The sequence below is a fragment of the Leishmania mexicana genome, chromosome 6 (genome assembly GCF_000234665.1).
Source record: "Leishmania mexicana MHOM/GT/2001/U1103 complete genome, chromosome 6".
Lineage (NCBI taxonomy): Eukaryota > Euglenozoa > Kinetoplastea > Trypanosomatida > Trypanosomatidae > Leishmania > Leishmania mexicana.
Window position 1 is genome coordinate 109,420 of NC_018310.1, and position 20,240 is coordinate 129,659.

General features: G+C 55.7%; 6 protein-coding genes across 6 annotated transcripts; 2 read left to right on the top strand and 4 right to left on the bottom strand.

Moving 5' to 3' along the window:
* Positions 1 to 883: 883 nt before the first annotated feature.
* On the bottom strand, positions 884 to 4,441 carry LMXM_06_0330 (conserved hypothetical protein; the record flags this gene model as incomplete). Its single annotated transcript, XM_003871996.1, has 1 exon — positions 884 to 4,441. One exon carries the CDS (start codon positions 4,439 to 4,441, stop codon positions 884 to 886), a length of 3,558 nt encoding a protein of 1,185 aa, XP_003872045.1.
* Positions 4,442 to 5,178: 737 nt separating this feature from the next.
* LMXM_06_0340 (oligopeptidase B-like protein) lies at positions 5,179 to 7,896 on the bottom strand (the record flags this gene model as incomplete). The annotated part of the gene is made up of 1 exon (XM_003871997.1): positions 5,179 to 7,896. The coding sequence occupies one exon, from the start codon at positions 7,894 to 7,896 to the stop codon at positions 5,179 to 5,181; it is 2,718 nt and encodes a 905-aa protein (XP_003872046.1).
* Positions 7,897 to 8,662: 766 nt separating this feature from the next.
* Positions 8,663 to 9,754, bottom strand: LMXM_06_0350 (NAD(p)-dependent steroid dehydrogenase-like protein; the record flags this gene model as incomplete). Its single annotated transcript, XM_003871998.1, has 1 exon — positions 8,663 to 9,754. One exon carries the CDS (start codon positions 9,752 to 9,754, stop codon positions 8,663 to 8,665), a length of 1,092 nt encoding a protein of 363 aa, XP_003872047.1.
* A 732-nt stretch (positions 9,755 to 10,486) lies between these two features.
* On the bottom strand, positions 10,487 to 11,842 carry LMXM_06_0360 (conserved hypothetical protein; the record flags this gene model as incomplete). The annotated part of the gene is made up of 1 exon (XM_003871999.1): positions 10,487 to 11,842. One exon carries the CDS (start codon positions 11,840 to 11,842, stop codon positions 10,487 to 10,489), a length of 1,356 nt encoding a protein of 451 aa, XP_003872048.1.
* Positions 11,843 to 16,488: 4,646 nt separating this feature from the next.
* On the top strand, positions 16,489 to 17,628 carry LMXM_06_0370 (putative glutamine synthetase; the record flags this gene model as incomplete). The annotated part of the gene is made up of 1 exon (XM_003872000.1): positions 16,489 to 17,628. One exon carries the CDS (start codon positions 16,489 to 16,491, stop codon positions 17,626 to 17,628), a length of 1,140 nt encoding a protein of 379 aa, XP_003872049.1.
* Positions 17,629 to 18,502: 874 nt separating this feature from the next.
* On the top strand, positions 18,503 to 19,627 carry LMXM_06_0380 (conserved hypothetical protein; the record flags this gene model as incomplete). Its single annotated transcript, XM_003872001.1, has 1 exon — positions 18,503 to 19,627. One exon carries the CDS (start codon positions 18,503 to 18,505, stop codon positions 19,625 to 19,627), a length of 1,125 nt encoding a protein of 374 aa, XP_003872050.1.
* Between the last annotated feature and the right edge of the window lie 613 nt (positions 19,628 to 20,240).

The following is a 20,240-nucleotide window of genomic DNA, read 5'->3' on the forward strand; positions in this document are numbered from 1 at the left end:
AGAGAGCCAAGTTGGGCAGAGTGCCAACTCACAGAGAGAGAGGGAGAGGGGAGGGGAGGGCGGAAGAGAAAGGAGTGACGGGAGGACGGGATGGAGAGAGGCAGCCGAGAGATGCGCACGTCTCTACACCCCTCACCCTCCTCCCCCCAACCGTGAGGCGGTCCTTATCCACTTCCTTTTTTGCCCTTGTCCTCTGTCCTGTACGCGGGAGGTGAGCCGTGTGCCCATACACACACACACACCACACACGCGCCTCACACCGCCCTCGAATGTGCGCACGCGTGGCCGCGGAAAGAGGATGACGGGGTAGATGGATTCGAAAGAACACAAAGGAGAAGGAGGGAGGGAGGGAGGGGGCGTCACTTCACTGTTCGTGCTTCCAGTGGGCAAAGTATGGGTGTAGGCGTGGAGAGGGAGGGGCTATCCGTGCCTGCTTGTGAGCATCCATCCCGCTACCGGCGGATGTGGGTGCGGCAGTGATGAAGGACAGGTGGAGAGGGGGGAGGAAAGAGAGGAGGTGGGGCAGCACGGAAGAGCGGTGGGGTCGCAGGCACATCCAGGGAAAGGCGGGCGCACACCGTCGGCCACCGGGACGGCAAACGAGAAAGACGATGGTTTTGTTAGTTGTAGCGGTACATGAATGCGTCCTCCCCTCCTGGAAAGGACGCGGGAGTTTGAGGAGAAATGGGGAGCAGTTGGGTTGCGGATGCCTATCCATAAGCTTCTTCCCGCTGCTCTGCGGCCTCTCTCCAGACATAACGTAGATGGTGTGAACGGTCAGCCGTTGTGCACCCATATGCGCCTGCCTCCTCGGTCCCCGATCCCCTCTCGCCGCTGCCGAACGCGAGCGGGTGATGTGGGGAGGGGGGGTCGTCTGCTGCTACTACTGCTGTGAAGTAGAAGCGTCAAGCCTAGACCGCAACTCCCGGGCCCGGGCACCTGCCACTGCGTCGCCCAGTGCAGCGGCCCGGTCGTACAGTCGCAGAGCCTCCTGCGGCTTGTCGAGCAGCGCCTCCAGAAGCACGCCGTAGTTGTACGCGGTCATGCGGTCCTGTGGGTCTAACTGCAGCGAGCGGGCATACCACTGCGCAGCTGCCGCATAGTTCTTCTCGATCGCCTCCGCAATGTACGCGTGAGCCTTTGTGCCCATCACGTCATTGGTGCCGTGAGCGCGGCAGACCGCCGTCCACGCACGATGCGCTGCGGCGACATCCCCGCGCCTTAGTAGCGCCCATCCACGCGTGAGCGCCTCCTTCGCAGAGAGGGAGCTCATCTCACCCCCTCCGTCGCTGTCATCGCTGGCAGGGACGGGGACGGGACGAGGCCCGCTGGGAAAACCCCCTGTGCTGCGATCCAGAAGCGGTTGCTCGATCCGAGACGATCCTTCTGGAGCAGCCCTCTTTCCATCTGAGCCGGCAATCGCAAGATACTGCGCGTACAAGCTGCTTGGCGGGGGTGAAACATGCTTTGTATGACGCGTGGGCGGGGCACGCGACGCGTGTGGCGCTGCGGATCTTGGCACGCGGGATTCATGCTCGTCGTCAGCCGAGGCCTCCGGCAAGCGACTCTCATTCAATCCCACCACCACTGGCGAGCCTTTTGAGCGCATTTTGGAGGTGGACGAAGAACGAGGCGGCAACGCCGGCGGAGCCCCATCCAAGGGCAGAACCAGCTCCAATGGAGCCGACGGTACCCGCTCCCGGGCCCTTGCCATGAGCTGCTCCACCTGTCTCTCCTGCTGGATGTGCTGCAGGGCATTCACAGCCGCAACTGGCGTACGCTGCTGCATGGCACATGCCAGTCTCTCACCAAGCCCGTCCACAGCTTCCAGGGTCGCCTGCACCTCGGTGCGCTCGGCATTGATGCGGGAGAGCTGCGCCTCATCCTCCAGCTGCACCTGTCTGCGAATCCTGCGAACGCACTCCTCCGTCTCCTTCTGCAGCCGGTCGATCTCGCGCTCCGCCTCTACGCGTCGAGGCGCGGTGGGCAGGCTCCTCTCTTCATTTTGGAGCTGGTTGGCGTAGGCGAGCATGCTCTCTTTCAGCGCGTTGACCGTCCGCTCGACCTCTGCCAGGCCCGTCCGCGCCATCACCGCGGCTTCCTCGATGGGTGCCACCTCCTTGCCCTTGTAGGCCCCCATCACTACACAGCGGCTGCACGCGAATGCGTGGCTTTCCATCACGTAGTACTCAACCGCCCTATCGGGGTGCGCGGGGCACGGCTGCAGCTGCGGGTCGACGACACACTGCAGAAGAAGTCGCGGTAACACTTGCTGGCGAGAGTAGACAGCTACGGCTGGTCCGTTGACTTCGTCAACGTAGGCGCAGCTGTCGTACTTGGCGAGGAAGTCGGCGGCCGACTTCCGCGGTGCGTGCACGGTGGTAAGGCACGAGTACATCTCACCCACCGCGACCTCGCAGACGAGAAGGGCACAGGAATGCTTTTCTGTGGAGTGCCGGAAAGGCTCACGTAAGAAGATAAACGGGCCGTCGCCTGTTGCCGCACTTGCGTCGTGGGCCGTGGCCGAGGAGGATGCAAGAACATCTCCGTAGCGGCCCGCGGGGTCCGCCGCGGCGCGAAGGCCAAAACGTGCGACGTCCATGAGACTCTTCCAGCCTCCAACCAGTACCAGGCGCTCCGTCTTCGTCCGCTTCGCCTGCCCTTCCACGTACGCCATAAATCCGGCGTACTGCTCCTTATGAAAGAGAGAGTTGACACTCATCACCTGGAGATGCAGAGGCTGGAGTCCGGTGAGCCGCACTGCCTCCTGCACGGCAGCCCTGTAGTACGCATCGCCTGAGCCCAGTGCTTCTGTGCGAAAAGCGTGATCCAGGCGGTGCAACCACTCCTCTACCAGCACCTGGGCCTCCCCTCCGTCCGGTGCTTCACTGAACACATGCAGGGCGCGCACCGCCGCTGCAAACTCATCTTGGTCTAAAAAAAAAAGAAGGTGCTCCCGCCACGGCTTGGGGTGCTGCCCCCGGGCCTGCATCATCGAACACATCTTGCGCCACAAAGCGTCCCGCAATGCGGCGACGTCTCGCCGGCTCGCACCGATGGTCGTGCCCGACACAATCACTTGGTCCTGTGGTGTGATGACGGGCTTCGTCTCATGCTGATCACGCGCCACAGTAGCCTTGTGTTCGCCGCCACGTACACCACCGCCATCAACGGCAAAGCTGGGCGATCGATCAAGCGAGCGCGCCGTCTCCAGCGGTGCCTCACGATTTGGAATCGGTGTGGGGAACATGGGTACAGAGACATACGGACGCTCCGAGGAAGGCATCGGCGGACAGCGCTGTGGAGCAGCAGCGGCGGCGGCAGCACTCGCACCTGCGCTACTTCTCGCGAGCGAGGGGGAGCCGCGATCCAAAGAAGAGAGGGAGTGGCCGTGGCTGCCGGCTCCCATCGGGACTTCCTTGGTCCGCGGGGGTGATGGTGATGCGGGGGTGTACCGAGGCGTGGCGAACAGGTACGTGCGCGGATCGGGCTCCGGGCCGTAGCGCTTCACGAGAGCAGAAAACAGTCCTCCCGATATGCTCGCCCCCTTCTCGCCCGCATGTGCGGCGAATATCTCTTGTACGCCGGAGGAGTTTTGATCAAGCTGATAAGCAGCCAGGTACGCGGTCAGCCGCTGGTGCTGATCGATCGTGGTCACCTCTGGGCCATTGTCGAGCACCAAGTTGCGCATCAGCTCCTCTTCTCGGCCTTCCCACTGCCCCAGTAGCGATGGGATTTCGCTCTTGTACTGAGGCCCGTATACGTCAAAGAAACTTGCCAGCCGCTCCTCGTAGTTTTGAATCGAGTAGCGCCGATATAGCTTTGTGAATGTGTCCAGCTCCGAGACGACCTCCACCACGTTGGGCACAAGCCGCAGTCCTTGCGGGTTGTGCGTGCGCAAGAAGCTCTCCAGGCGGTGGCGGTACCCCGCCTTGTCGCCTGGGTCTACAGTGAAAGAAAGCCCCACCTGGCCCATTTCCGTCCCCACGATCCGGGTGGTGAGCTTGTGCACTTCCACAATGTCCTTCGCGTTGAGCGGCAGTGGAGCTGAGGTGCCGACGACGCGCGTACCATCGAGATCTCCGTCTGGGCGACGGCCTGGACAATAAGGAGAGGAGGAGCCTCTGATCCTGCGGATTATTTCTCTCACCACCACCACCACCTCGAGCTCCGGCACCGCGCATCGCCACACCTTTGGTCCGCCCCCGTCTCCGTCGTAAGTGCACGGAGCGACATCGTCGAAACGCACTTCAAATAGGTTGGGAGTGGTTGACACCACGTCGTCCGTGGTGAATGTCGCCGTGGCCACTGGAGCAGAGTAAGCGGACACGCGAAGCACCATGTGCGCCTCCACGACGAACGACCGCAGGCCGTTCTCACAAGCGGACAGCGGCACATTCACGAGGTTGTGGATGGTAACGAGTATCGGCCATGACGGCATGATGATAGCGCCAGTGCACGTTTCTCGCACTACTCGTCGTTTGACTCGCTTCTAGTTGAGGTGAACCAATGCGTGCCCACGAGTCCCCTCTCGGATCCCGGCACGCTCTTTATGTGTGTGCGTGTGTGTCTATCCTTGTGACTGTCGCTATGTAGCGTGAGGATGGCGCGCCGTGGCGCGCGCGCACATGTGCTGAGCCAATTCTGTGCGAGGCAAGAAAGGAAAGAAAGGGCAGGAGGGAGAGAGCCGTAGTAAGCATACTTTAGTGTGCCTCTGTGTAGGTGTGCAGCACCGCCTCTGGCCCCCCATGTGCGCAGATGGACGCGCCCCCTTTGTTTGCCCCGTACCATGAAGGCATTGCACACAAGGTCTTGTGTAAGAAGTCGAGAAAGGAAAAGAGGTGTGACCTCGCATGGCGGCCATGGCGGCGGCACAAGTACCTTCGATATGTGCCACCACCCCCACTCCCTTCCGCCGTTCGTGCCCGTCTCTGTGTTCTCCCACACTGCGGTCATGGAGGCTTTACGGACGGGTGCGCGTCGGCTTCGGCGACGGGGGTTTGAAACACGACATGCGAGTATACACTATAATTTCTTCGTTGTTTTTTTTTCTGTGAGAGCTGCGGTGGAGCACAACGCTTGTACACATCAGAATCATCATAAAGCATGCGGAGTCGACTCCATCCTGCGCTCACATACCACCGCCACGGAGGGGCTTTGCACATGCCATCGTTGGAGCTACGGCTTCCCGCGCTGCTCCTCTTGATAGAGGTTGCGACCGGTTGCCTTGCCAAAGCTCCCTGGCTTCGCCCCAGAGCGAACGCTCTCTCGGGCGTCGCGTTCCTTTGCGCGAAAAAGTTCGTCCACTTTCTTCTGGTCAAGCTCCGAGTCCGTCGGCACCCAGAAGAACGGCTCCTTCTGAGCCTTCACCTTGCGGAAGTTCGGCTCCCAATTGAAGGAGTTCAGCTTCACATGGTAGTCGATACGCTCCCTCTCCCAGTTATCCCATTTCAGGAACACCTTTTGCTGGTCGTCGTGATCCATGGCACCGGTGGCGGTAAGGTTGTGCATGTGGGTCATGACATCCATGTCGTTAAGCGTCTTGCCAGGACCCTCGAGGTCCAACTGTGAACACAGAAACGCAAGCTCCTCGCAGATGTTCTCTGTCTCGCCCCAGAAGTAGTGGCCGCCGCTTGCCCGCATGCGCAGCACCAGCGGGCGAGCGACCGGGTCCACGTCCTTGCGGGTGCGCTGCTGCCGCAGCTTTGCCACGTACTTGAGCGCGTTCCAAGGCGGAACACGGTCGTCATCGAGGCACACTGATATCATCATTCCAGGGTACGTCACACGGTCGTTCACGTTGTAGTATGGGTCGTACTGCTTCAGCAGGTCCAGGTCTCTCTTGTTGTTGAGCGGGTCACCCCAGTCCTCGCGCTCGGCGAGTGAAAGCGGGAGGTCGGGATCTATCATGGTGTTAATGATGTCCAGGAACGGCGCCCGCATCAGTACATTGCCGAACAGCCCACACCCGCGCATGTTCATCGCTGCCGCAATCGGTACACAGCCGGCGCTGGCCCCCGCAGCCACCATCAGCTCCGGCTTTGTGTAACCCATGTCCACCATGTGCTCGCAGCACGCGATGAAGTCCTGGATAGATTTGATTTTGTTCTCTCCCTTCCCCAGCTGTGCCCAGTTGGGCAACTCGCCGCCGCCGCGGACGTGCGCGAAGGCAACGGTCCAACGTCGCCGCAGCATCCACATGTACGGGGCCAGTTGGAAGTGCATCGACGGAACTTCGCCGTAGGAGCCGTACACGTAGATGAGGCAGGGCTTGGGCGTGTTGGGCTGCGCCTCAAAGTCCGTCGCTTCCTGAATGAATGCGTCACGGCGCTGGCATATCGTGATTGGGATCTCCGTCCCGTCTTCCGAGACGCAGACATCGCGGTAGATGCTGTAGGGCCACATGTAATCCCACGGCGTGAAGTGCTCTGACTGGCGTTGTGTGAACAGCGCCTCAGACGCGCACAGCCTCGCCTGGCTAGATGTGATGTCCGAGTCGAAGTTGAAGACGCAGTCGCGCGGCGGCTGAATCAGGCTGCTGTAGATGAAGCTCATTGCCTTCTGTCTAAAGTTCTTGTTCAGGCCTGGAGTCACTGTGCTCAGCGGGGGAAAGTGCAGCACCACGTCCTCGCTCCGTGGCGTCTGCGCAGCGGTGTCGAGGCCGCCGTCGCACTTGATGACGCGGATGTGCTGAATGCGCTCGAAGGCGACGTGCGACTCGTGAAGGATTATGCGACCGTGGAAGAGGTCAACGTCATCGATTTGCACGTTGTCGCGGTGCGGCACAAGCTCTTTCCACTCCGCCTCCTTCCCATACGCCAGCGCCACCTCGTCGCGAATGTACACCACACGGTAGTTCGGTCCCTTGTCGGATGTCACCATGACAAAGTTGCCGTTGTAGTGATCCAGCCAGTTCCACCCTGACTTCCCTGCAATCTCGACCGGCTTGCCCTCCTTGAAGAAGGACTTGAGAGGGGTCGGAATAAGAGGAAAGGACGCGGGCACGACTAGCGCGTTGCCGTTCACCTTCGAGTCCGAGGTTATCGTGACGTACTTGTTATCCTTCGTCTTTCGCACATCGACGAAAAACTGCTCGTCGTCGTCACGGTAAATCTCCACCGGTGGCTCTAATATCCCGGGTCGTATTTCCTGCATCATGACGCGGTGAGGCCGGTTCAACTCGTTCGACTCGGTGTAGAAAAACTGGTTGCCGGAGCCAAACTCGATGCTCACGATGTTCGTCCCGCGAATCACGTGAAACAGACTGGCGTTGTCAACACTGCGAATGTGGCACAAGTACCTGTCGCCACCCTCCACCGAAAGGGTGTATGCGAGGTAGCGGGCGTCTTCTGAGACGCGGCAGACACCAATGGAACAGTCCTTGTAGCCGAAGTGCTGCTGGAGGGAGAGAGGGTTGATGAGTTCCTCTGCCAGGAGATCCACTTCCCCAAATCGCTTCCGGTAAAACCCTATCGCATTCGAGTCGTTCCCGGGTACGACACGGGTAAAGTACACGTAGTCACCGATGCGTTCCTCGCCCTTGTCGTACCCGCCCTCACGGTTGCTCACCACCACCTTGGCATCAAGCTCCGCCCACAAACGACCCTTCGAATGTCGAAAGTCAAACTTGCTGCTAATCAGGGAGAAGTGCTGCATCTCCTTTTTTGTATAGTCTTGAGTGTTCCGGTCGAACAAGTCTTCCATGTAGCGGAACGGGTCCGGTTTCTGGGTCTCGCCATGTATCTCAAGACCCTCAGGCTTCTCGGTGGGGAGCGGTCCGTCCAGCATAGGAAGCGGATACGAACTGCGGAGTTGCGGGCACCATTTGTTCACCAACCTACGCGATAAAGAGTAACCTAGATTCGACGTCGGCACCCACGGAAAAAGTCCAGCCATTATTCCCACCTGCCCTGCGTCTTGCAGTCCGGGCTAGCCTCAGGAGAGTTGCTTTATGTTTTTGATGGGCGAAAAGGGGGGAGGGGGGCCAAGGCCTACAGACCGTTGTGAACAACGTTCGATTATGAAATCAGCAAAGACGCTAAGGGAACGCTACACGAAGCAAAAAAAAAGCAGAGAAGCCGAAGGGAGGAAAAATATCGAGCGAGCGTGAGTGAGTCAAAGAGGTCGACTCAGCCGTCCTACTGGCTGGGTATGATGGCTCTGTCACGCGAACACCCGATGGCACGACGCTACAGTCGACGACCACGAGCGCTTGCCAGTGAGCAGTGTGGACAGTAGCACAAAGAGATCGCATGATACGTACTTTCGTCTGCGGGTCGATGTCACAGCCCTAAGGTCAAAGAGCTGCAGCGCGCAGCGGCCCTGCTTCAAAACAGAAAAGCATCCTGCACTGTTCTTTTTTTTCTTTGCTCCCCATCTCCTCTGGCGCGGCGCGCAGTATATGGTCACCACCTTCAGGCTCTCCACCCTCCGTGTAGTGGGCTCTCCAAAGCACACCACAAAGAAGTCAGATTTCAGAAAATCTACAGACCCGATCGCACGCCAGTGATTATTCTTCATTCTGTTCGTTGGTAGTGAGCCGGAGCTTTCCAATAAAACGGGAGCTTGTGGTGCGCACACGCACGCACATACAGGCAAAAATAGATAGGAGTCGGAAAGGTGCGCTGTATCAACGTTTTTTTGTTGTTGCTTTTTCCGTTTGTTACTTATCCTTCCGGGCCTGGATGTTGATCTTCTGCTGCGATCCCGAAGAAATGCCAGCTATAGAGGAGCGATCCTCCTTGTTGAACTTAGGCAACCAATTCACCTTGAACCATTCGATCGTATCGTTCCACCCATCCCCAAAAGGAATGATGGGCTGAAACCCGAGATCGTGCTTGGCCGCGTCGACCCGAAACCAGCGATTCATCGTGAGAACAAAGACGTTGAAAACGTTGAGCTTGAACGTTGTCCCCATCACCCACCCCGCCAGTTCTGCGAAAAGCCCTGCAATGTAGAGGAACCAGAACGGGTAGTGAACTTTCTTCATGATGGACAGAAACCCCATCCCCACGATAGCCTTGTCGAGCTCCTTCCAGAAAATGCAGTACGCCGCCGGCTCAGGATGCGTGTCAGCATCGGTCACAATGTAAAACCGTCCAAGGTACGGCGAGTTCTTGTACAACTGCTTCTCCGCAATGATGAGGCCATGACAGTAGTTGTCAACGTGGGTGAAGCAGACGCGGTTGTCGCCTTTGCCGAAGACGCGCAGTTTGCCTGTACCCGCAGCTTCCAGCATGTTGGGCAAAAACAGGTTGTCGCGTGGGCCATACACCTGATGCGGAGCGACCGCAATAGACCAGAAGTCGTCGTCGATGGACTCCCACATCGCCATTTCGCCCTCCGCCTTTGTCTGTGCATACATTTGCATGTAACGCTCAAGCGGCAGCTTCGGCATTTCATCCTCCGTGAGACCGTCGACGTTCGGGCGGTGGAAGAGACTACCGTTGAACCGAGTTGAAGGCGACGAGCTGAAAATCATCTTCTTCACACCGTGCTCCTTGCACGCGCGGATCACGTTCACCGTGCCCCCATAATTAACACGCCTGTACAAGTCGTGCGGGTGAAAAGGGCCCACAGCAGCTGCAAGGTGCCAAACGCAGTCACTCCCCTTTATGGCTGCCGAAATATCAGAGTAGGATGTGATATCCCCAACAACGTATTCGATAGCCGGGTGTTCCCAGACACCAATAGCCTTTTCTTTTGGAACTATATCAAAGCACACTACCTTCTCGGCTCCTCGTTCCACCAGCATCTCCACCAAACGAGTTCCCACAAATCCTGTTCCTCCAGTTACCACACATTTTTTTGGAACCAGGGGGTAGCTCTGGGTGGCCGCCCTCTTCTGCTCAGGTGAAAGCAGCGGATTCAATTCTTTCGGCGGCATTGAAGATTCTCAGAAGGGCTTACCTTGGTTGCCCGCCTTTATCAGGCCTTTTGATACGCCACAACACTATTGTTCTGGTGCAAGTGATAGATAGACTATTTAAAAAGAGCAGCACCGCCGATAAAAATCGAGCAGCCGATGGGGAAAAAAAAAGCTATGACAGTTCTTTCACCAAAACACGTCCTTTCCAATTTTGGAAGCTTACCGATTTAGGTGTGCATGAGAAGAGTCAAAGATATGAAATTAAGTGCATATGAGTGCAATGCAAAGCAAGTAAGAAACACAGTGGTAGAAGTAGCCTCAAAAAATGAGAAAGCTCTCATGTCGCTGTTGTTTGCGTTACAAGGCAGGAAAAAAAACACTAGCAGCCCCTGTGGGGTACAGAGTGCTTTTTTTGCAAGATTCGCGTCGTACCACTTCACTCCGCTGCGTTCAGCAGCAAAATAGTGAAAACAATCGGTACCATTTGTTGTGTGTGTGTGTGTTCATTTGCTTGTTTGTTTGTTTTTTTATTATTTTTTTTGTTGTTATTTTCGTGTCACACGGAAAACAACATAAAACCATGAACAATATTTGCACAGTCAACAAGAGTAGACAACGTCATGCCGTATCTTCCCTCCACTTGCAGCATAGCCTTTCTAGTGTCACCAACGCATCAGTGTCAGTTTTTTCAAGCATGTTGGTCACGACAGACTTGACAGGAATAAAGCAAGGCCCATCCGAGCTTGATGTAGCTCGCGTCCTTTTCCTATTGAACAGCATATCACGGCGCCTGGAAGCGGAAATTCCGCTTGCTATATTTTTGGCGGTTGGCACAAAAAGGCAATCTCGGCACAAATATGCCAGTTGGTCAAAATCACGACAAGAGGAGCTGGTGCCCATAAAGCCGATCTCATTTGGGATATTCTCCGTTAGCTGTTCCTTTACGCAGTCTGCGCGGCGAAGTGTCAACGACCTTTTGCCTTCCGTTGCTGGTCTCGCACTGTACTCCGTTGCAAAGTCTGCACCGATCTCACACTGCTCTTCCGTGATACCACTACCCATTAGAAAGAGCATGATACGTGGGTCGATGAGCGGTACTGTGTCCACAGAGACTGAAGCAGATCGCGGATTCACAGACAGGCACAATGAGCAAATGTCCAGAAGAGGAGACAGGAGCTCACTGTAGCTTACCTTACGTCCATCGACTTCAACTAGGCGTGTCGACCAGCGGGAACTGCAGAGGAATAAAGAGAGGTTTCTAGCTTCCGGAAGGCTCAGGTACTCGGCAGCAACAAGAAGGCACCAAAGTGTGAGGAGAAAAATTCTCCCAGACGACCAATCACATGTGGGACTGTCCCAAAGAATGTGCACTTCTCCTCTTGTTTGTTTTGGGAGCTCTCCGGGGTGGGAGATAAGCGTGCACCTTGGGAGTACATTGTTGATAAACGTGCGCACCGCAGAGGCGACTGCAGCGGACTCCTTCACATCTGTGTAATTTCCAACTGTCGCTATTCTCAAGATGCGTTGGGCGGCCTTCGCGTATTCGAGGTTTTGCTCGGCGTTGGAATTATTGAGAACGAACATTTGAAGTGGTACGTGTGTGCTCAGTGGCACTGCAGTCTGGCTGTTGCTCCCATAACAACTGGGCTGCTGGAACACGCATCGGCGGTCCTTTGACTTGGGGTACATTGAGCTCAGTAGCTGGACGGCAATAGCTTTCTCTGGTGCTGCAGAGAGCGCGCATGCGCTTGTGTATTGATTCAAGAGCTCCCATATTGGCATGCAAGACACTGTTGCGAGGGCCGATCCATCTGCGCTGTTCATTGGAACCTCGCACCACACATGCTGCAGAAATCGTTGATATGTCGCACTAAGCCTATCGTGGACCTCGTTGCTGGAGAGACTATTAGAGGACGCTAACGCATCCTCGATGTCATCGACACAAGTTTTCACTTGGTTCTGAAGCTGAGACATCTTTGCCTTTTTTTAACAGAATGCAGTAGTTACTGAAAGAAAAAAAGTGGGAGACGAGCAACAGTAAAGAAAGTGGAATGTTGGTAAAACAGCCTGACAAAGGACAGTGCAAAAAAAAAATCCTCACGTTCGACGACATTAAATGCCTAATGCTCCAGTAATGAGTTAGCCAGAAGGCTTTGTTTCTAAATTCCGAACTTTTTTACTAGTTTGGCTGGTACTCCACTGCGGTACCACAGCCTTTTGAGAAAGGGGCAGGAAAAAATTTCCTAGCAACCACTCGACAGTCGTGATCGCAACTAATATCCAAAAATAAAAATCTGGTTTTTAATAGAGATATTAAAAAACTCACGAAACACCATGAATACCGGGCAGAAGTGAGCCGTATGAACAGAATGCGGTTCTTTGCCGACGCGTCTTTTAATGCTGGGTCTCTTGGTTGCCGACCTTCTCCAGTTTAGAACCATTTGCCGCAGTTTCCTTGCAGCGTCGAAGTCATCAACTTTTGCACTTTGTGTCACTCACATTCACGGACCCTGTGCACCTCCTGGGTGAAACTGTACGCCAATGTTGCGCCAACAAGTTTTATTTGCCCACGTGGGGCTGCCATGGCTGCACATGTTCTGCCCAACCACAACGATCACTTCCAACCGCTCCTTTCATACTTCTGCCCCCCCCGCACCCCGATCGGCAGCACGAAGCCGCCGGGCCCCCCCCCGCAGCACAAACCCAATCGAAACCCAACGCCCCGACATGGCCCAGCCCCAAACTCGCCACCACCACAGCGCAAAGCGCAACCAACATGACCACAGAAATTAATGCAGCTCACGGCGCTTTGCTTCCGAAGCTCTTTAGATGCTTAGGTTATTCAACACCCTTCCGCCACCCAAGCCCAAAACGAGAAGCATTCCCCAAAGCAAAAGCACCCCATCTCCCGAACCACAACGCTGGAAGCAAAACTGCCAGAAAGCGCGTGAGCGATCGTGTGCCTGGATTTGGCCCTCGCACAAATTCCGCTAGCCCCTCCCAAACCACCCGCATTTTCCAGGCCCGTGCCCACAAACACCGCCGCCAAGCCCCCCGCAGACACCCCGGCCCACCCAAGCACCACTGAAACCACACATCCCCAGCCCCCCCGGCCCCACAAAACGGCATCACCAACACGCCGGCGTACAACACCCAGAAGCCTTCTGAATTGCGGAACCTGGGGGAGTGGCCCCGCGGCTGCCAAAGGGTGCCCAGAAGGGAAGCCTTCCCCAAAGGCAAGCCCATGGAGACGTTTCACGTTTTGAACATAAGCAAAAGTTCGGTCTCGGCCACCAACCAGCACCCCGCCGCAACGGGCATGCGCCCCTAGCCAGGTCCAGGAGGCGTGGCGGGTCGCCAAGGTGAAAAGGGGCTTCTGGCTGATCCAGACCCCCCCCCGCGCCATCAGCACCCCCCCCCACTCCGCGAAAATGCCAGGAAGAACGCTGCCACGACTTTCCGCCTTTTGCAAAAGGCGAAGCCAGCCCCCAAACGAGAAGCCCGGCTTTATCTTTCGGCCGCGCGCGCCGCCAAACCCCCCCGGCGCGCCACCAACGCCGCCACCGCACGCCCCAGCCGCGCGAATGGCGGCAGCGGCGTGGCCGTATGGGGGCTATGGTTTTCCCGCGTTCCGGGGCGGCCGCTGCGCACCTAAGTCGCAGCAGCCCAAGAGCAGAAAGGGGCCGAACCTTCGTTTGAAGAGCATGGCGACAACGAAACACCCGCAAAAATATAAAAACCATATCTTTCGTTTCCCCCCTCCTGAAAATATTGCCGCAAGGGGCCCCGTGGTGTGAGAAGAACAAAAAGGAAAGGGGGCAGTTTTCCCACGCCTGTGAAATTTTGCGCTTGGCGCTTTTATTAATAGGGTTGCGGGATCCGCGGGCGCTTCGGGGGAACCCGGCGGTTTTCTGGCCGCCCTGCGGGGGCCGCGGCCGCCTTTTGGCGCCCCCCCCCGAAACCCCGCGACCGCCCCGCCCGCACGGCGCCGCACCACAAAAAGCATTTCCCCGTCCCGGTCCCGCGCCCGCGATTCCCCCCATGCGGAAAAAAAATGGCAAGCCCGGAGGATACGAGACCATGCCGGCCGGAAATCCATACCCTGGCTGGGTTCGTGGTTTTTCAAAAACCTTCTGGGCCCCGGGCGTTTTCTTTTCCCCCGGCGCGGGGGGTGGCCGGCCCGCGGGGTGGCGGGGCGCACCTCCCCGCCGCACCAAGACCCAGAACGACGCGCGAAAGATAACCAAGCGCGTTTCCCGCGTGGCGCGTGCGGGGAAATACCGCGCCACCCCGCGGGGTGGCCACAAAACCTTCCCCGGGCCTTTGGGACCCCCCGAAACAAAACAGAGCCCCCACACCCAATGCCAAAAATGGGAAACCCTGCCGGGGCGCAGAGGCGGGGTGGGCGGCCGGGGTGCAAAACATGATGGGGCCGCGCGGCGGCGATGCTTTCGCAAGGGGGGCGGGCGTGGCGCCAAAGAAAGGGGGGCCGGATTTATACCCCGCGCGGCCATTCTTATGGAGGGGTCTGGGGCTCGCACATAATGAAAAACTGCGCACGGTTTTTCCCACGGGACAGCACGTGCAGCGAAAACATTTTTTTCGTGGCAAAAAAACGGGGCGGTGGAAAAGGGCTTGCCAGACGACGCGCGGGCCCCGCACCCACGAATCCCCACGTCAACCCCCGGGCAAAACGGCAGAACCAAGCAAAGTGATGATGACGTTTGCGGCGGGCTTTCGGTGGTTATCGTTTCCCGACTCTTCCGGTGCCCCCTGCGAATTGGCTTGTGACCGGGCGGAAAAGGAAGGGGGGTCTCGTTTTTACCATTTGCACATTCAGGCTATCGAAAAGGTTTGGGTAAATCGGAAAGGCGCGGCGCGGGCACAGCGCGACTTTGGATTGATGCCAGCGCGCGCCTGTGGCCTTTTTGTTCTGGGGCTATCTTTTGTTTTGCGATGATCGATGCGGCTGGCTTGTTCTGGGGTTTGTTGGGTTGGCGCGTGTAAAAGGTGGGGGGGGGGCGCGGGTTTTTTTCGCGTTAGGTCAGGTTTTTGAAAAAAGGCGCAGGGGTTTTCCCGCATCCTGTTCCTGGATTTTGCGCGTGCCGGAACCGCCTTTGTGAGTTAGAGCCACCGTGGGCCAAGCGAAAACAGAGAAATGTGATACCGTGGCCCTGTTTTTGTCGGCGGCGCATCGTCGAAAGGGGGGTGGGCGGGGCGCGGCGCCACCGCTGCTCGCGGGGATGTGCGCGCTGTGGGCGGCGCCGTGGCCAGGGCGAAAGGGGCCCGTCATGAGCAGCCGTGGGTAAAGGGTTTGTGAAAATGGAAGGCGGTGGGGGCTTTCTGGAAAAGTTGTAAGTTCCTTTGAGGGAATGGGTCGTCTTTGTGGCTTGTTCGTTGGTGGTTTGTTATTTTTTGGCATTTGGGGGTGGGCTGGGGCGATAAGGGGGGGTCGCGCGGGCCCTTGGGGGGGGGCGGTGTCGGGAACGACCGGGGACTGTTGCCGTGCGTGCTGTCAGCGCCAAGCTTGGCCACACTTTTTTGCGCACCGGCACATGGCGGAAACATCCTTGGGCTTTTCATACTGCGTTCTGGGCTCTTCCACTGTGCTGCCGGTGGGTTTTTGGCGTGGGTTATGGGCGCAGTTCTTTTCAAGGTTGGGATTCGGACTCGTGAAGAAGGGGGGGGGCGTTGTTTATGATGGCGGAGGGGGAAGGGAGAGGATCATTGCAGAGTCATTGTTTTCTTTCGATGTGGAAGTTCCCGCTTTGGTTAGGCAGGTGCTGCCGCAGTGATTGTGAGTCGCCCGAAGGGGTGTGGGCTGTTAGGGGGGGGGGCGGGGCCCTGACGTGCGAGATTGATAAAGTTTGCTTGCGAACTGTGAACGGTTGAATGATCTTGCAGTTCCTTTGTCGACGGCTGGCATGCACAGGGGGGGGGGTTGTGGGAGGCGCGCTTGAGAGAGGGAAAGATGGGGCTTGTTACCGTGAACTCTGTTTTTCCGGACCACATCGCTGCGGATGAGCTGCGAAAGCGGGTCGATAATATCGAGGGGACAGTTTATCACAAAGGCACATTTCTCCAAATACCTTTCTTTTCAGCTGGGTAAATGTGGCTTTGCATGTTTGCAAATGTCGAATAGCATAGCGAGGAAGCTGATGAAAGCAGCTGTGGACGCGGTGGAAGTGATGGACTGTTCTCGAATCGCTTTTCTTTTGACTGGAAAATCAATTTGCGTAACGGTTTTCAGAACCTGCCGTAAAGCCGATCCCAACGAACTTTTTTTTCTCTTTTGCCAAGTAATGGAGAAAGTCTATGAGTGACAGAGACAAGCAGAGGAGTAAGAGAGGATTTGAAAGGTGGCATTGAGTTTGTGTGCGTATGCTGCGAGGCAGAGGTGCTACACATGAATCTCGGTGCAGCCTTCTTTGCTACACTTGGTTCCTTGACATACTCCCTCATCTCTGTCACTCTTCTTTCAATCACGTCCTTTTTCTCAGCAGCTATAAGTATCAACACGTAGTCCGGTATCCACTCCTAAGGCTGGGCGACTGGCTAAAAGCGCATTGCTCTTTTCTTACTACCGACAACACGGGAACAAGACCAAAAAATAAATCACAATGTCCTCGTCAAATAATCAGACCGTGCGTGTCACTTACATCTGGCTCTCCGGCAAAGATTCACACCATGATATTCGCAGCAAGGACCGAACGATGTACTTGTCTCAGGAGAATGTTGCAAAGCACCCGAAGGAGCTGCTTGCCAATGGCGTTTTCCCGGTCTGGAATTTCGACGGCTCTTCCACTGGTCAGGCGAAGGGGCTAGACACTGAAATTCTGCTGAAGCCTGTTAATGCGTTTCCGTGCTGCCTCCCAAGGACTTCGTCAAAGATTCCGTGGATCTTGGTGCTCGCCGAGTGCTACCTTCCTAGCGGCAAGCCGACAAGGGACAATTCTCGCGCCACAGCTCGCGAAACATTCGAGCAGTGCCCCGAGGAACATCCGTGGTTTGGCCTGGAGCAGGAATACTTCATCATGGGATGTGATGGGCGCCCTTATGGATGGCCTGCTCACGGATTTCCCGCCCCGAAGGGGGCGTATTACTGCAGCACCGGGTCAAAGTCAGCGTGGGGTCGCAAGTTCTGCGACCAACACTACGAGGTGTGCCTCGAGATGGGGCTGAATATATCAGGGACGAATGCGGAGGTGACTCCTGGACAGTGGGAGTTCCAGGTAGGCCCGTGCGAAGGCCTCGAGATGGGAGATCAGCTGACTGTTGCGCGCTGGGTGCTTTTGCGTCTTCTGGAAGAGGAGGGTCTGGATGCGGACTATCACGCAAAACCGATTCAGGGTGACTGGAATGGAAGCGGCCTGCATACAAACTTCTCGACTGAATCGACCCGCGCTGAAAACGGCCTCGAGGTTATTCATCAGTATATCGACCGCCTCAGCAAGACTGTTAGCAAAGATATTATATTTTATGGATCCGAGAACAACAAGCGGCTTACGGGCACGCACGAGACATCGAAGGTATCAGAGTTCAGCGCTGGGGTGGGTACCCGCTGTACCTCGATTCGCATCCCCAACGCGGTCGCCAGTGAGGGGAAGGGATATATGGAGGATCGCCGGCCTGCCGGTGATGCCGACCCGTACTTGGTGACCTCGCGTCTTTTTGCCTCGTGCATCGGTTTGGAGACACCGTCTCTCGATCTGGCGTCTCCGACACACGAGAGGGATTGGATGCGCAATGCCTTCAAGTAAATAGAAGCCACACCGCGTGAGCTTGCGTCAGTATCTCGCAGTCCCCGAGTTGTGAACTCTTTGACTGACTCATCCGTATGACGAAAGTTCTATTGCAAATTCGTTTGGGGTATTTGAATTGGATACCTTGCCTATTTCAAAATTATATCTACAACATCAGTACCGGTCTTCTGCGGAGTTAGAGGGCACAAAGAAACACTGGCGATCCAAAAAAAAATTGTAAAAGATAAACGGTAACGGATAAATGATTCTCTTCCTGTACGCCTATTGCTGTGACTCTTTATGGAGACACAAGCGTGTTCAGCCAGTGCGAGAATTGTTTGTGCCGTTATAATTAAAAAAAAAGAAACAATGAGGTCGCATCTCTTCCATTTAAAAGTTTTTTTTCATTCATTCTTTGACCAAAAGAACCTATTTTTCGCTATGGCCCAACTTGGTTGAACCGTTTGGCATAGAGATGGACTTTCTCTTGAGTGTTTAAAAGGAGTGAGGTCTGTGAAAAGTAACACGACCGTGAATGCTGTAGCATATTTGCTTTTTTTTCGTTTCCCAAGGAGGATTTCCATCGATAGGGTCTCTTTTCGGTACCGTCGAGAATGTTTGGGGTCGAATCGCCAATTGCGAGAAACTGACAGGCAGTGGGTCTGAATGCTGAAGTATTGCAAGCTAACGGCATCCTTTGCTCAGGCATACTTTTTTTTTACGATGTCCCATACCTTGATGAGGACTAAGGCAGTGGGTGTTTCCCACTCCAATGAGTTTGGGGTTTGTACTGCAATGTTGTTGGCATTTGATCTCTTAGCTACCACTGCGTCTTTTCCTGGCCTTCTTGTTCTCTCCAACTGACACACTGGTTAGGTTCCCTTCAGCAGCAATGATACCCCAAAGGCAAAAGCCAGGCGGTAAGGTAAAAAGGCACTGGCAAAAGAAGAAGAGTCTTTATGATGAGTACCTTGCTGACTCTGGGGACAGCGAAGGCACGGGAGCTGATGAAGAGCGGGAAGAGACGTTTGAGTGCGAGCAGTACTGCGTGCACATGGACGTGAATATTCTTATCCAGCAAACGGTGCAGAACATTGTTCAAAGCGTATGTCTCGAGGACCCAGATGGCTTCGCTATCTTTGGCGATCATGAGCTGATTTGTTTTGCGGCTGGGGTGAAGCACAACAGCTCGATCATGTCTCTGCAAATACGCTACTTGGACGTTTCTGATGTGTCGCTGATTCCGCTTTGCAAGGCTCTCGAGGAGCACCCTAGCATTCGGGCTTTAGATCTTTCCGGGACTCACGGTGGAGAGGGCACTAGCAAGGCGCTGCGACAGCTGGTGTGTACGAATCCAAACATCATTTTCATGCGCCTTGAAGACACCGTTCTGAATCCAAAGGACGCAAGTATCATTGAGAAAGCAACTCGGTACAACTCAATGTCATGCCCAGATCCCAACAACAACCCCTTTCATTTAGGTCTGCTACGACGAATGAGCGCGATGGATGAGGAGCACAAGTTTCGCGAGCAGCTTCACGCACGTCCTTGGCTGCTGGGAGACGGGCCGTCCAATCAAAAGAGATTCAAAAAGACGGTTTTGAGCACAGCTGCGTCATATCATATCGGCGGCGAAATCTGCGCTCAATTCATTCAGGGAAGATGCCCTTACGGCTCGCGGTGCAAGTACATTCACCCCGAGCGTACCGTTGCTCTGAAGAACGTTGTTGCGTCCAGTCTGTACAACCGTGCAGAGCAAAGTGGAGGCGGGGATGCTGTTTCCACGGCCTTTTCAACTACATCCGCGTCTCGGCAAAGGTTACAGAGTCGCCTACGACCACCTGCATTTATGCTAAAGAAGCCGGAGCAATGCGAGAGGGAACACGAGAATTTTGAGATATCGATGGAGTCTCCACCGGGGGCAGACGTTCCTTCCACCCAACCTCCGCTTTCTTCATGGTGGGTGATGAGTGTAACCGTTGTGTGCTGCTGCGTGATAATAGTTGCAGGTTTGTAAGCGAGCAGACCACTTGTCACAAAGAACGATACTATTCATTATAGCAGTTGTTTCCTTTCTCCTGCAACCACTTGAAAGCAGGCGTGACGGGAAATAAAAGTTTCACACAATGCTGGTGTCATCGCGACTCTCCAAAGAGCAATCCCCTTCTTTTTTTTTGTTCGAATGCGCACACTTCTCAACTCTCCACATGGAAGCCTTTTGCACTCCCTATCTATGTCTCTCTCTTTTTCTTCTCTCTTTCCACACGACTCTGAATACCCACATCGAATGCAGCGATATCAGGAAACTGAATCACACACACTAGTGTTCCTCGGAATAGCAGAGATACGTGAAGGACAGCATGTAATTGTCATTCTGCTCTGCCCTAGACCGATCGCCTTCTGGGCGGGATGATGTGTGAACCGAAGGGATTTCTGCGACGCGCTGTATTTCCTTTCCGGTGACGAGGCTCAGGGTGTGGCTATTGGCGTACTCGTAGCCGTTTTGGCTTGAGTATGAAGCTGGAGACTGTTTTGTGCAAGCACCCCCCTTTGGGGAAGGGCTGCTTGCACTCAAGCACTAGCATCCTTACTCTCTTCCTAGTGAAGTGTGCGTGCAGAAGCTGTTGGTG